This window comes from Panthera pardus, unplaced genomic scaffold, assembly GCF_024362965.1.
Source record: "Panthera pardus isolate Hobbes unplaced genomic scaffold, ASM2436296v1 HiC_scaffold_16, whole genome shotgun sequence".
Lineage (NCBI taxonomy): Eukaryota > Metazoa > Chordata > Mammalia > Carnivora > Felidae > Panthera > Panthera pardus.
Genome location: NW_026526721.1, coordinates 114,159,900 through 114,174,929, shown reverse-complemented (window position 1 = coordinate 114,174,929; position 15,030 = coordinate 114,159,900). Strand labels below are relative to the sequence as shown.

The 15,030-nt window shown below is 34.1% G+C and overlaps 1 protein-coding gene across 6 annotated transcripts in view; it reads right to left on the bottom strand.

Annotated features, from left to right (window-relative positions):
• HLTF (helicase like transcription factor) overlaps positions 1-15,030 on the bottom strand; it is a 51,616-nt gene that overhangs the window by 31,747 nt on the left and 4,839 nt on the right. For all 6 annotated transcript variants that reach the window (XM_019439161.2, XM_019439169.2, XM_019439165.2 and 3 more), the window contains exons 3-9: positions 10,824-10,990; positions 9,211-9,344; positions 8,328-8,425; positions 6,689-6,763; positions 6,337-6,528; positions 3,367-3,462; positions 235-307 (exon numbers count right to left, since the gene is read on the bottom strand). In XM_019439161.2, coding sequence (XP_019294706.2) covers positions 235-307; positions 3,367-3,462; positions 6,337-6,528; positions 6,689-6,763; positions 8,328-8,425; positions 9,211-9,344; positions 10,824-10,990 — 835 coding nt within the window. The remainder of the gene's footprint in view (positions 1-234; positions 308-3,366; positions 3,463-6,336; positions 6,529-6,688; positions 6,764-8,327; positions 8,426-9,210; positions 9,345-10,823; positions 10,991-15,030) is intronic.

The following is a 15,030-nucleotide window of genomic DNA, read 5'->3' as shown; positions in this document are numbered from 1 at the left end:
TCATGAATTTTTTTTCTCAACCAAAAATGTTCTTCCTTAGCTTCTCTGACTGGTATACAACCACCCAATTCCATCATGACCTCCTTGATGAAATTTTTCCTACCAGTTCTCCCGAGATTTTTAGAAAAAAATATCTAAAATTTTTGTATATTACAAAGCCAGAGCTTGAATTACATCATCAAACTGGAAAAATTTAAATCAAATATGGGGTCATGGTTCAAAAGTAAACTTTACCTTTGATTAGTCCATCTGCCTTTTCACTGGTATTTCCTCCAAGTTTCATAGTTTGATCGTTAACATTACACTCCTGGATGAAAAGGCATATTTCTTACAAAGCACTGCTGTCAGTTTTAAATAAACTTAAAAAGCATCCTATTTTATACTGCTTTGCTTTACATAATAAAGATTACTTATATTGCTATCCCATTCTGGGGCAATTGGGGGAGATGCATTAAGTGAAGAGGAAAAATAAACCAATTAAAAATTTTTTCACAGCTATCTCAAAAGTGAACACTAGTTGGTCTTTATCTGTTCAAAAGAAATACAAATAACAAAACTCAGTTATAAATGGCATATTCATTAATGTAAGAAACACTTGTGAAATGGAATTTACTTTAGAATTAAAAGTAATTCTCAGACTACAAACTTTCAAACCAAGAGTCCCTACTCAGTAAATAACTTATCTTTAATGAGGCCCTCATTGCCATCCTTGTTCTCTGGAACTCCCAGGGGGTAGATGCAATAGTACAGATCCTAGAGTACTAGGATATTCTATTCTATCATATTCTATTGAGGATTTTCTTGCCAGCCCGGACTTTTTCTTTTACCCTTCATGTATATCCCTTTGGTTCAAAATGTATCAATGCAGACATGTGTACAAAAACTTCTATAAAAGTACAATTTTATATCTCTTTGTAAAAATATTTTTAAATGATTCTAATGGGAAGGGTTCCTCCAATCTTTAATTCTTGACTTAGTGATTCTGTAGGGAGGAATGACAAATGCCAATTGGTTTGAATTTAATTCTTCCCATTGAAAAAGAGAGGTGATGAAGTCATATTGAATGGAGATTAGAACTGGTGGTCAAGAGTAAAAAGTAATTTCTGCTGAGATTAGGGCAAATAATGGATAGTTTGATTTTAGTTTAAAAAAAATAAAATTTGAAACATCTTATAGAATCCCAGAGTTAAATTTTACTAAAAATGTAGTTGAAAAGATCCATCTCCTTCTAATGGTATGAGTCTAAATATGTTGAAAATCTAAAATATAACAGGTAGAAAAATGTAACTAGAGGAATTATTTTAAATAAATAAGTTTTTATCTTTTTTTTCAGAGCTCAGGGTATTTTTACTTTAACCAATGTCAAATATTTATTAAGACTGCACAGCCATTAAATATTAAATACGATACACTACAATCCAAAATTGTCATTTTTATTATAGCAGTATTACACCATTGTTTTTTTTTTCTTACAAGCTAGACAAATGGATTTTTTTAAAGTTTTTATTTAAAATCCAGTTAGTTCACATACAGTGCAATATTAGTTTCAGATGTAGATTTTAGTGATTCATCACTTATATACAACACCCAGTGCAAGAAACTGATGCTAAAAATGCTTCTCATCAAATGTTATACCTAGTCTTCTTCAATAATTAGTACAACCATTTATATTTAACAACATGGAAAAAAGAATCTAGAGATTCATCCACAAATAAATGTGGATGTCCTTTACATTACTGTTTTATATTAAATGATAAAAAAAAAATGTCCTTTATGTTACTGTTTTATATTAAATGATTTTGCTAAGTTTTTTCTTCTGAGAGTTCAAATGTAAACCTACGAAGTCCAGCCTATTAAATCATACTACATTCCAATCTAATGGAACTTAAATCAGTGACATTTCACTCTGTAAGCCTGGAATATCTAAATTTATTTAAAACAGTGTAATTTTTGTTGCAATAAATTCTTAGCTAGAAATCACATTTTTAGCCTCAATTTTAAGGAATGTGGCAAACTAAATATCCTAAAACCTTCCTACTTAAACACAATACCTTAAATGCATGGCTGATTCTGGGGCAGGGGGTGGTGGGGAGGGAAAGCCTTACTGATGATAATTTTTTAAGGCATTAATTGCTACCGAAGCTGTCAGTATAGTCTTAGGTGATGTTCTTCTGTTTTAATTACCAAATTAGGAAGAACAGGATGTAAAGCATCAAACTACTCATGGTAAGCAGTTGAATCTCAGACATTCAAATGACAGAGTTAAACTCCCAATAAAAGTACAAAGAAGAAAATGCAACTAGCAGTGGCAGGAAACTGATATGCAGCCTCTTTAAAAACTAAAAAATTACGGGACACCTGGGTCACTCAGCCAGTTAAGCGTCTGACTCTTGGTTTCAGCTCAGGTCATGATCTCATGGTTCATGGGTTTGAGCCCCATGTCGGCCTCTGTGCTAACAGCACAGAGCCTGTTTGGGATTCTCTCTCTCCGCCCCTCCCCTGTTCTCTTTCAAATAAATCTTAAAAAAATAAAGAAAAACTTAGAAAAGTCAAAACAAACAAACAAAAAAAAAAGAGGTATTTTGCATATGCCATTTTCTCAGCTGTTTCCTACTTTAAGTTCTTTGGATTTTCATCTGAGAATGAAAAACAATTGTTTCATTCTAACATTTATTTTTTCCATTAAAATGAATTCACTTTTAATTCTTAGAAACTAAATATAAATATATTGTGTTTGTATGTCATGTGTAAAAATATATATTAGGTAAGTACCAAGAAAGTTACCCATGTTATCATCACTAGGACACAATTAGCACTGTGTATGACTATATTCAGACATACATAAATATGCCTTTCCAAAATGAGGACTCAACTCATAAATGTGTACCTGGCCTTTTTTTTTTTTAAACTAAAAATATCATAAAAATAAGTATTCTTCAAAGAACAGGATTTTGTAGTTGCATAATATTAAATTTTATGACTATTTATTAACATAACTGTTACCTTATTGAAAGTAGTTTCTTTTGTGCCTTTAAAATAATGCTGGGGTTCGGGGGAGAGATTTGTACTTTTCTATCTCTGAAAAAAATGCATTTCTAATAACTTTCTTACACAGTTTCTCTGAAATGGCATTACCGAATCACAGATTATAAACACTTTTAGGATTCTTGATATATATTACCCAATTACCCTCAAGAATTTAGTATCCAACTTTCACTCTTATCAGCAACACATAAGAGAGGCCTCTCACCATTTCTCTGAAAACACTGGATATTATCAATTTTTTGGCAAATTATTTTTTAATGGTAAAATTAAAAGGTCTTATAATGAACCAGAGACTTCGGAGAAAACATTCTAATACTTTACCTTCTTCAGTTGACTTTTTTTAATTCTCTCAACAGGAAGAGGTTTGCCATCATGGAAGTTGGTAAGAATTACTGCAATGGCTGTCAAAGTTTTGCCCTTAAAAAATGTTTTAAAAGACAAATGGTCAGATTCTGAAACTCAGTTGGCCATAGAACATTCTAAAACCAATTTAAAAATCAAGTAAGCAAATATTATATAGTATTCAAGGCCATAGGAACATACTATTGTATTAAATAATCTGTGTATTAGTAAAAGTATTTTGTTGATTAGGAAATGCCTTCCCACACTGTATTACTAAGAATTATTAAATGATGTACTCCATAAAATACTATAAGCATCCCTGAGAAATGTCATTCTATTAAGTGATTGCTGTCCTAAGATTTTACATTTAACTCTGAACTAATAGCTTTATCATGAAACTACAGCTATTTGCTTGCCATGTAGTTCAGGGCTAATTTAAAATGGTTAGTAATTCCAATATGCACATGATATAATCATTTTATTTCATTTAAAGATAACTGTAATACTTAAAACCTGTAACTTATCAAGCATAAAGGACATGGTGTTTCTTATGCATTTTTCTTAAATAAAAACACATAATCTTTCATTATTTTCCATAGCTGAATTTGTAATTAGCAACACAGACAGAACTCTCTGGCAATTTTAAAAGTTAAAGCAGCAGTTTTCTAAGTGTAGTCCACAGGCCCTAGGATTTCCCAGAACCCTCTCAGGAGTGTATGTGCAGTCAAATCTATTTTCATAATACTACCAAGACATTATTTGTGTTATATCTTTAGTAATGCCACAAAAGGGAGTTGTGGGTAAAACTGCTGGTGCCTTAGCATGAATCAAAGCCATTGGCACTACATTATACATTGTATTTTTAGCTGCCACATACTCACAGTTTAAAAAAAAAAAAAAAAAGCCAGTTTCATTTTAAGAATGTTCTGTAAGAATATTCTTTTTTTTTTTTTTTTTAATTTTTTTTAACGTTTATTTATTTTTGAGACAGAGAGAGACAGAGCATGAACAGGGGAGGAGCAGAGAGAGAGGGAGACACAGAATCAGAAGCAGGCTCCAGGCTCTGGGCCATCAGCCCAGAGCCTGATGCGGGGCTCGAACTCACGGACCGCGCGATTGTGACCTGAGCTGAAGTCGGACACTCATCCGACTGAGCCACCCAGGCGCCCCTGTAAGAATATTCTTGATGAAGCAGTACACATGAATTTTATTAAATCTTGCCTCAGGTACACACCTTTTTAATATTCTGTATAACAAGATGGGAAATACATATAAATTACTTCTGTTGCACACCAAAATATGAGGATTATCTACAGAAACATTACTTGTGAGACTGAGGTTACAGCCTCAACTAGCCACCATGCACCACCATGCATCATCACTCTTTCATGCTTCATTATTTCTACTTGAAAGAATGACCAATAACCAGTTATTCATGACTGAGTGGTAGGCTTTTTCTTGAAAAATGAACAAAGTAAGGCTATCTTGAAGGGCAAATAAACAAATTTGTTGTTAATGGTAAGATCTGAACTTTCAAGCAAAAATTAGAATGTTGGAACACTTATATCTGACACCATGAGCACAGGCAGCTTCCCAAAATATAAATGCCTAATATGATCAGCAGTAATATCAAAGAGTGTAAACTTTTGATCCTATACAATGAAATGCATCAACATCTGGCAGATGTGTGTAACTCAATGAACCAATATTTTCTAAATAAGCAATGCCTGATGTTATAAAATCATGCATGATTAAAATATCCATTCAATGGGCAAGCTAAACCAATGAATTTTAATGGAACAGAATACAAAACCATTCTAATACCATTTTTAAATTCTACATTGTAACTACTAACCTTTAATAAACTAATACTTGCTTAATTTCACTGTTGTATCAAAGAATTATAAAAGTTATCTAAAAAGGCTATTAAAATCCTCCTCCTGCTTCCCAACTACATATCTGCATGAGAACTAATCTTCGTTATGTACTTATACCAAAACACCATGTTACAACAGACTGAATGAATAAGCAGTTAGGACAATTCAAAATTCATCTTATTAGACCAAACATTAAAGTGATTTGCAAAAATGTAAAACAATGCCATTCTTATCAAAACTACTTTTGTTTTGGAATAGTCCTTTTTCATTTAAAAATACACTATTTATGTTAACAAGTAATGTATTTATTAACTATTATTTTAAAATAACTTCTATTTTTTTGTTTTAATGTCTAATACTATAAATATGGATATAACTCACAAAAACAAAAAGCTCTTTGAAATCCTCAAAAATTTTTAAGAGTATTAAGGGTTACTGAGACCAAAAAGTATAAAAACTGCTGGTGTAAGGCATCATAAAGGTATATTTAATACTCTGTATATCACAATACTATGATAGAATACAGTTTCATGTAACATTGTTGTCTTTCCCTTTTTTTAAAGAAAATCCATGAAAGATAATCTACTTGAATTTGAAAACTGAGAAACACATGTTTACACATTATTGCTAATCAACCAAACAAACCAAAAGAAAAAAAGTAGCCACATTTTAAGTGAAAAGACTTAGAGAAAACTGTTCCATACTGAAAGTGAAATCTAGTCCCACACTGACACCAACATATTCATATCTCTATTGACTTCAAAATTACTTCTATAAAATCATAATTACAAAATAAAATTAACTCAAGGGGCACCTGGGTGGCTCAGTCGGTTGGGCAGCCGACTTTGGTTCAGGTCATGATCTCACGGTTGGTGAGTTCGAGCCCCGCGTCGGGCTCTGTGCTGACAGCTCAGAGCCTGGAGCCTGCTTCGGATTCTGTGTCTCCCCTTCTCTCTGCCCCTCCCCTGCTCATGCTCAGTTTCTCTCTATCTCTCAATAATGAATAAACATTAAAAAAAATTTTTTTTAGAAATAAAATAAAATAAAATTAATTCAAGAAAAAAATAATTACCAAACCCATATCATCAGCTAAAATTCCTCCATGGACATTTTCTGGTCGATCCTTCTCAGAAAAATTTGTTATTGTGTTGTAGTAGAAGTCACTTCGCTGTTCCCAAAACGGTGGAAGGTCTTTACTGTTTTCCCGTGAAACCATCCAAGCTAGAGCTTGTTTTTGATGTGGAAGCAATGGTGTTTCAACAGCCTATAAAAAAACGGAATGTCTTAAATAGAAATAAAACAAATCATTTTTTTTCCCCCATGCAGATTCTGGGAAACACTTGATCTTGTGCTAAAAACTATATAGATACACAGCATATTTTAAAATTCCAAATAGTTTTAAATAGAAAATATTGGCTCAGTACCTCAGCTGGCTCCATTTCATGAGTTTTATCATCTTCTTTTAAATCTTCAAACAATTTGTCAAATTCTGTTTTAAGCTACAACAAATAATACCAAGAAACATCATGAAACAAATTAAAATAATCTCACTTCAGACTTTTCAAATCATTTAATTAACTAAAAGATTTGAATACCAAAAGGTACCTAAAATATTCTTTGAGTTGCTACACTGTTCACTGAAGCAGTATGAATAGGTGCTTTGGGTATAAAAGGTTAACCATAGGGGTGCCTGGGTGGCTCAGTTGTTGAGCGACTGACTTCAGCTCAGGTCATGATCTCACAAGTTCATGAGTTTGTGCCCAGCATCAGGTTCTGGGCTGACAGCTCAGAGCCTGGAGCCTACTTCAGATTCTGTGTCTCCCTCTCTCTGCCCCTCCCATGCTCATGCCCTGTCTCTCTCTCTCTCTCTCTCTCAAAAATAAATAAACATTAAAAAAAAATTTTTTTTTAAGGTAACCGTGTTAGAATCAAAAGAATACAGAAGAGAGAAATCTGAGGCTTGTCCCAGTTTTATCACAAACTAACCCATATACAACATTGGGTGAGAGACTTAACCTTTATGGCCCTTTATCTTATTCCTGTAAAATGAAAGGGACAATTTAGATTTAGAGTGTCTCTAAGGTTCCTTCTGCCATTGAAATTCTATGAGCCTATTAGTTGTATTCAAACCATTTTGGCAGATCCTACCAGGCACATTTGACTTTTTTCATGTCAAAGACATTTCATTTACTATTACTAAAACAAAGAACTTGCTATGTGCTACAAAATATTAAGAGATGATTTCAATCTTACACTAATTTAGCTGGTTCTTTAAATTGATCTAGTCTAGGGGCACTTGGGTCGCTCAGTCAGTTGAGCAGCCGACTTGGGCTCAGGTCACGATCTCACAGATAATGAGTTTGAGCCTCACATCTGGCTTGCTGCTGTCAGTGCATAGGCCACTTTAGATCCTCTGTCCCTCCCCCACTCATGCTCTCTCTCTCAAAAATAAATAAAAACATTAGCACAGGCTCAAGCCCTACTAATAATGATCAGGTAAAATATGGCAACTGCAATTAGACAAAAAGGCTAACACGGATGGGTAAAGACAAAAAAGATTTGATGTGAATTATAGACTAATCTCCGTTGATTTATTTTACATCTTTTTTTCTAAGTTAACTCAGCCTAACAGTATCTTAGCTCACAAATTAGACAAAGTAAGAACTATACTAATGCTAAGATTTGGAATTAATTTCTTTTTGCATTCCATTTGCAACCTTATTGAATGAAAAGTTTCAAGCTTCAATTTTTTAAAATTAATATTTGGACATTAAAAAAATTTCATGTAATACAAAAATATTAAAACATACTAAAACATCCCATGCCTATCTATACAACAACGCATGTGTTTTAAAATATGTATGAATGTGTATGCATTACCTATCATTACTTTCCTTTTACATAAATGTTTTTAATATATATTCTATTTATTCTACAGCATGTTTCATAACTTAATATATCTGAAGATCACAAATACTAGCATATACATATTTATCTTATTCTTTTAAACATCAATCTTCAACATTTAACATTTACTTTTAAGATTATAAAACAGAAGCATACCTGTTCAGTTGTCATCTGTACTGCAGCATGAACTGGCATACTATAGCTTGGTCCAGCTCTTCCAGAGCCCCAACTACTTTCTAAACTGAATCCTAAAGCTGCAATTTACAAATGAAAATAATAAAATCACCAAATGAATTACCTTTCAGTAAGTAACTTTTAGAACTTGTATAAGTTGCATTAAAAAAAATCAATATATTTCAAAGATTTTTTTAAAAACTAAAAGTCATTCAGGGACACCTGGGTGGCTCAGCGGGTTAAGACTCTGACTCTGGCTCAGGTCATGATCTTACAGTTTGTGAGTTCGAGCCCCGTGTCAGGCTCTGTGCTGACGGCTCAGAGCCTGGAGTTTGCTTCACATACTGTGAATCCCTCTCTCTCTGCCCTTCCCCCATTCACACTCTGTCTCTCTCTCTCTCAAAAATAAACATTAAAAAAAATTTAAAAAAAATAAAAAATAAAAGTCATTTAAAAAATACATTATTAAAATAATTCCACATTATTTGAACAAACTCTTGCCAGATAAATACTTCTACTTCATTCGCTATTGGGAGATTCTTTTTGTCTATAATTTATCAAAGACAATACTTGCAAATTAGGGATTTCCAGATATTATCATTGGGGGAAATTAGAGGAGGGAATATAGGACCTTTTTGTACATATGTGTGCGTGTACGCGAACACACATACTCCCTCCTATAAATCTGTAATTAGTTCAAAATAAAGAGAAAAAAATTCAGGGATTTCCTTATAAAAAGATTCCTGAGAAAAGTTACAACTCAGAGCCTTCAACACAAATTTATTAGCCACACTCAAGAAAAAATGTTTTACAATTCCTGCATCTTATGATATCAAAATAATAGAAGCTTAAACCCTAAACTTACTTTTTGGTGCAGGACCCAATTTAAATCCATGTTTCTTTAACTGATCTAAAACCGCTTTCCTATTTTCTTCTTTTCCCCAAAAAGTCATATGGAGAGGCATGGTAAAAGCATTGTTTGCACCAAAAGGAACGACCCTATTATATTTAAAGGCAGAAAAAAAAGGAGGGAATTAGAACTGAATGTGACTATTAAATATTAGAAGTGTTGCATTTTAATTTTGCAAAGAAGTAAAATAAAGAACTATTTGGGCAAAGTAGAAAGACAGAAAAAGTACAGGGAACAGGATCAAAAACAACCAGAACAAATGAGTGGTTTTTAGGAATAGAAAGCCAGAAGAAACGGAGAAGATGGAATAAAGCAGAATAGCCTATAACTGAGATTATAAGACAGGTAAAATAGTAAATTTAATTGAGAAGGTGGAGCTTTCACTAAAGGAACCACTATAGGTAGCAACTATTCTGAGAATGGGGACTGAATTGCAAGAATTACATCTGACCCTTGAACAGCATGGGGTTTAGGTACGCTGACCCTCTGGTGCCATCAAAAATCCACATATAACTTTTGACTCCCCCAAAACAACTAATAGCCTAATATTGACCAGCAGCTTTACCAACAACACAATACATATTTTGTAGTTTACAGGAATTACATACTGTGTTCTTAAAATAAGCTATAGAAAACATTAACAACATCATAAGGAAAATAAAATACATTCACATTACTATACTGCATTTATTAAAAAAAAAAATCTGCATATAATTGGGCCCAGGCAGGTCAAACCATTTTGTTCAAGGGTCAACTGTTTTTCTGATCAAGGATTCACTAAAAGTTTATTCTCAGTATCTGAAAAATTTAATAAACTGAGATTGGAGAAAACAAGTAAAGTGAGAAGATATTACTGAACATTTATCATCAAACTTCACCTTTTCATATCCTCAATATTCCATACTTCAACTGAGATCACAAACTAAATGCCTAAAAGAGAAAAGGTAACCAAGGAGACTGGGAGTTTAAAAAAAAAAAAAAAAGAAGTGGTAGAACTGGGAGAGGCAGTAAGGGCGTTACGCAGGGTATTAAAGCAGGAGCTGCTACTCTTTCAGTCAACTAATGTCCTGTGAAAATGAAGGTCAGATCTGCCATTTGTCAACAGAAATATTCATAAATAATTTTTACATTAGGGAAAAAGTTACCCTGTATAAAATGTAGGGTATCCAGGTATTTGAATACTGGAAATAAACGAAAAATTGTAAAACATGTAGGCAAAATGAAATGCACCTACATATGATCACAGGCTACCAGTTTACCACCTCAGGTTTAAACAAACAGTTCCCAACTCCCAAAACTATGCACTAAAAGGCTTGGACAGATGGTGTGGGCTTCCTAATATCTGAGCAAAGTCAATTTTTCTCTGTGGTAATAATTCAATAGGAAAGTGAAAGAACAGTTGTTTCATGGTTAAGGTAGTAGAGGCAGATGAGAAAAGAATTAACATATTAATTGAACACATACTAAAGGCACAGTGACAAAAGATGTCAGGGCAACTATACTGACTCTTAACAAATTCAAAGACTGCAACTTACAATTATTAAAACTAAACTCTGAAAGTACATTACCCTTCAATTTGTGCCAATTTGTTGTCCATGATATAGGCCAAAGCAGCTGCTAGATCTTTCTTTAAATGGCCAACCTGATTTCCATTCACATTGTTTACTTTAACTGCATTCTTATCATAGGGGTTATTGGGTTCCCGTTGTAATGCAACCATTTCATTATTATTAACCTAATGAAATAATGAACAGATATTATTATAAATAATAAACATACAATAGGAGCTTTCTTCATCAAACTTTATCTGGGATTTCCATTCATTTTTTAATGCTTACCAAATAACACTTCATATAAGAAATATGTATTTTCTTGGATTCATACTTGTAATATAAAAAGCATATTTTATAATGATTCTTTTACAACATTTTTTTAACTTACATTCACTGGGAAGTTAACAAATCCTTGATATCTGAAAGATACAATCAAAACTAAATAAAAGATTCACACTATCTAAAATTTTCAACATCATAACTTCTGGAAACAGGTAATCTTTATGGAGTGCTTATTACATACCATTATTCTAAGTACATAACAGAGATTTGACTTTTTAAATCCTCACAACACTACTGGTAGATACTGTCATTACACCCAATTTTACAGATGAAGACTAAAGCATAGAAAAGTTAAGTAACTTGCCCAAAGTCACAAAGCTACTAGTATAGCAGAGCTAGAATTTAAATCCAGGAAGGCTGGTTCCTAAGTCTGATTTCTCCAGACTCTAAAAGGGGAAAAGATATTAATTATAAGTCAGAATGGATCTGAATAAGAAAACATATCCAACCTTCAACTCATGCCGTTTCTGATTTCACTTGACTAAAAGTTAGCTGAAGATAACATCATTGAAAATGGAAGAGTAAGGACTTTTGAAAATTCTTGCATAAAAGCAATGAAAAAACTGACAGAAATGGTCAGAATCAACTTTTCCAGACATCTGGAAACCAGCCAAAATATTGGAGAAACCCTGGGCAGGGGTGTTAATTCAAGAAAAACAACTGATGGACGCCTGGGTGGCTCAGTTGGTTAAGCATCCAACTTCGGCTCAAGTCATAATCTCCTAGTTTGTGAGTTCGAGCTCCATGTCGGGCTCTGTGCTGACAGCTCAGAGCCTGAAGCCTGTTTCAGATTCTGTGTCTCCCTCTCTCTCTCTCTGCCCCTCCCCCACTCAGTCTCTGTCTCTCTCTCAAAAATAAATATTTTTAAAAATTAAAAAAAAAAAAAAACAAGGAAGAAAAACAGCTGAACATTAGTGCCCTAGTACCATCTCCAGCTTTCAGCTGCATGATAGCCTTTAAAAATAACAATCTTCTGGGGGTGCCTGGGTGGCTCAGCCAGTTGAATGCCTGACTCTTGATTTCAGCTCAGGTCATGATCTCATCATGGCTCATGGGGTACAGCCCCTCCGGCTTTGCGCTGACAACACGGAGCCTGCTAGGGATTCTCTTTTTGCCCCCATCCCAGACAAAAATAAACAAACATTAAAAAAAAATAATAACCTATGAAAATTCTTGGTGTAGTCTAGCAGTCACTGGAGGGAGTATAATGGAACAGAATCTTTCAAAGATTCATTCCCAAACAACTGTCATTATTTGACCTGTATCAAGGTGCTCCAGAAGATCCCCACCTGCAGTGATTTCTCTTTGATCTCTCAGCTCATCCACCACAAAAAAACTCCCTTGGGTGAATGTTGGTCAAAAACAATTTTATAGGCAGTGGATAACAAGTGGAGTAAACAATACAATAACCAAAAGGATTAAAAGGAAAGCTGAGGACTAAGATGTTCATAGGGGCTTTGAAAAGCTCCAACACATTCCTGGGAATGTAGAAGGCCATATGCAAGCATAGGGCTATATACATGCATAGGGCTGTACACATGATCAGGAAAAGAGCTGAGAAGACCCGGAGCTCTCACCTCTGGATAAACTTGAGGTTCTGAACAACCAGGACATGAAGGTTAAGGCAGAGTTGTCAACTGCCTGGCTGAGTGCTGAAGGAGTGCCTCAAATGCAAACAGACCCTCTCTTACTAAATACTGATTGATGTACAGACCCTCTCTTACTAAAGACTGACAGATGTACAGACCCTCTCTTACTAAAGACTGACAGATGTACAGACCCTCTCTTACTAAAGACTGACAGATGTACTGGCTCTGGTATAATCATAAGCTGACCATTAAGCTAACCATGCAAAGACGTCAGTAGATTATACAGGGTTAATTCAGAAAAGTCACTAAACAAGCAACAATTACCAAAATCAGCAACAACAAACAACTCTGGAGATGAAGAATCTAATTTTTACAGCTGCCACATTATTTTAAATGTCCACTTTTAAAAAAAAAATTTTTTTTTAACATTTATTTATTTTTGAGAGATAGAGAGAGACAGAGCATGAACGGGGGAGGGGCAAAGAGAGAGAGAAGGAGACACAGAATCCGAAGCAGGCTGCAGGCTCTGAGCAAGCTGTCAGCACAGAGCCTGATGCGGGGCTCGAACCCCACAAACTGGGAGATCATGACCTGAGCAAAAGTCGGATGCTCAACCGACTGAGCCACCCCAGGCGCCCTTAAATGTCCACTTTTCAACAACAAAAAAATGAGACATGCAAAGAAATGAGAAGGTATGGTTTACTCATAGGAAAAAAGCTACCAACTATCCCTAAGAAAGCACAGGTGTTTGCCCTAACTAGAAAAAAAATTTTAATTTTAAGTATGTTCAAAAACCTAAAGAAAACCATGTACTAAAGGAGAAAGCACAATAAATAAGTAGGTCTCACCAAATAGAATTTCTGTTGTCAAGAGTATAATAAAGTCAAAAAATTCACTAGAGAGGCTCAACAGCAGATATGAGGAGGCAGAAGAGTCAATGAAGTTCAAGACAGGTCAGTTACATTATTGAGTCTGAGGAACAGTTACAGAGTCTGAGGAATAGAAAGAAAAAAGAATGAAGAAATATGAACAGGCCTCAGAGACCTGTGGGACAACAGCAACCCTATCTGACATTCACATACTGAGTCTCAGAAGAGAAGAAAAGGGGAAGAAATAATAGCCAAAAACTCCCCCAAATATGATAAAAAACATTAATCTATACATCTTACTTAGAAGTGCAACAAACTCCAAATAAACTAACCTCAAAGAGATGCAAACCCAGACACATCATAATCAAGCTGTGGGAAAAAAATCTTGAAAGCAACAAGAGGTACAATTCATTTATAAGGGATCCTTAGTAAGATTAACATCAGAAAGCAGAGGCCAAAAGACAGTGGAATAACTTTTCAAAGTGCTTCAAAAAACTTCAGCCAAGATTTCTATATCGGATAAAACTATCCTTCAAAAGTACAGGAGAAATTAAAACATTCCAGTTAGGGGTGCCTGGGTGGCTCAGGAGGTTAAGCATCAGACTCGGTTTTGGTTCAGGTCATGATCTCATGGTTTGTGAGTTTAAGCCCTGTGTGAGTCTCTGCACTGACAATGTGGAGCATGCTTGGGATTCTCTCTCTCCCTCTCTCTCAAAATAAATAAAATAAATAAAATAAATATTTAAAATAAATAAGTAAAATATAATACATACAAATCAAAATTTTGGAGACTATAAAAACAAAGAAAACATGGTCCAAGCACCAAGACAAGAAAGGACATATTTAAAAAAAAAAATTAAAATAACAAAAAGAATTACAACTAATCATAACAATACTTTCAGAATAGGAAAGAAGTAATCTACTTTATTATAAAACACTTTGATGCATCTAGATATAAAAACTTTAACCATGAACTTACCAAAAACACACTTAAAAAAAAGTTAAAAATTAGCAATGCCAACGTTATATATCAAAACTTAAATGATACAGTCAATGCAGTACTTTGAAGAATGTTTAAAAGATTGAAATGTATTAAATTATTACAAGTTCAAATCAAATATCTAAAAATAAAACGAAAATAGGATAACAGAATATAAAACGAATGAACAAAGAAAAATAATAACCAGAAAAAAAAAAATCCAAGAAAGGTTGCTTGAAAACATGAAACATATAAATCTCTATCGAGGCTAATCAATAAAAACTAGACACAAATATATGGGGTGCCTTGGTGGCTCAGTCAGTTGAGCGTCCAACTCTTGATTTCAGCTCAGGTAATGATCCCAGGGTCATGGGATCAAGCCTTTCCTCGGGCTCCACCCCAAGCATGGAACCTGCTTAAGCTTCTCTTTCTCTGCCCTTCTC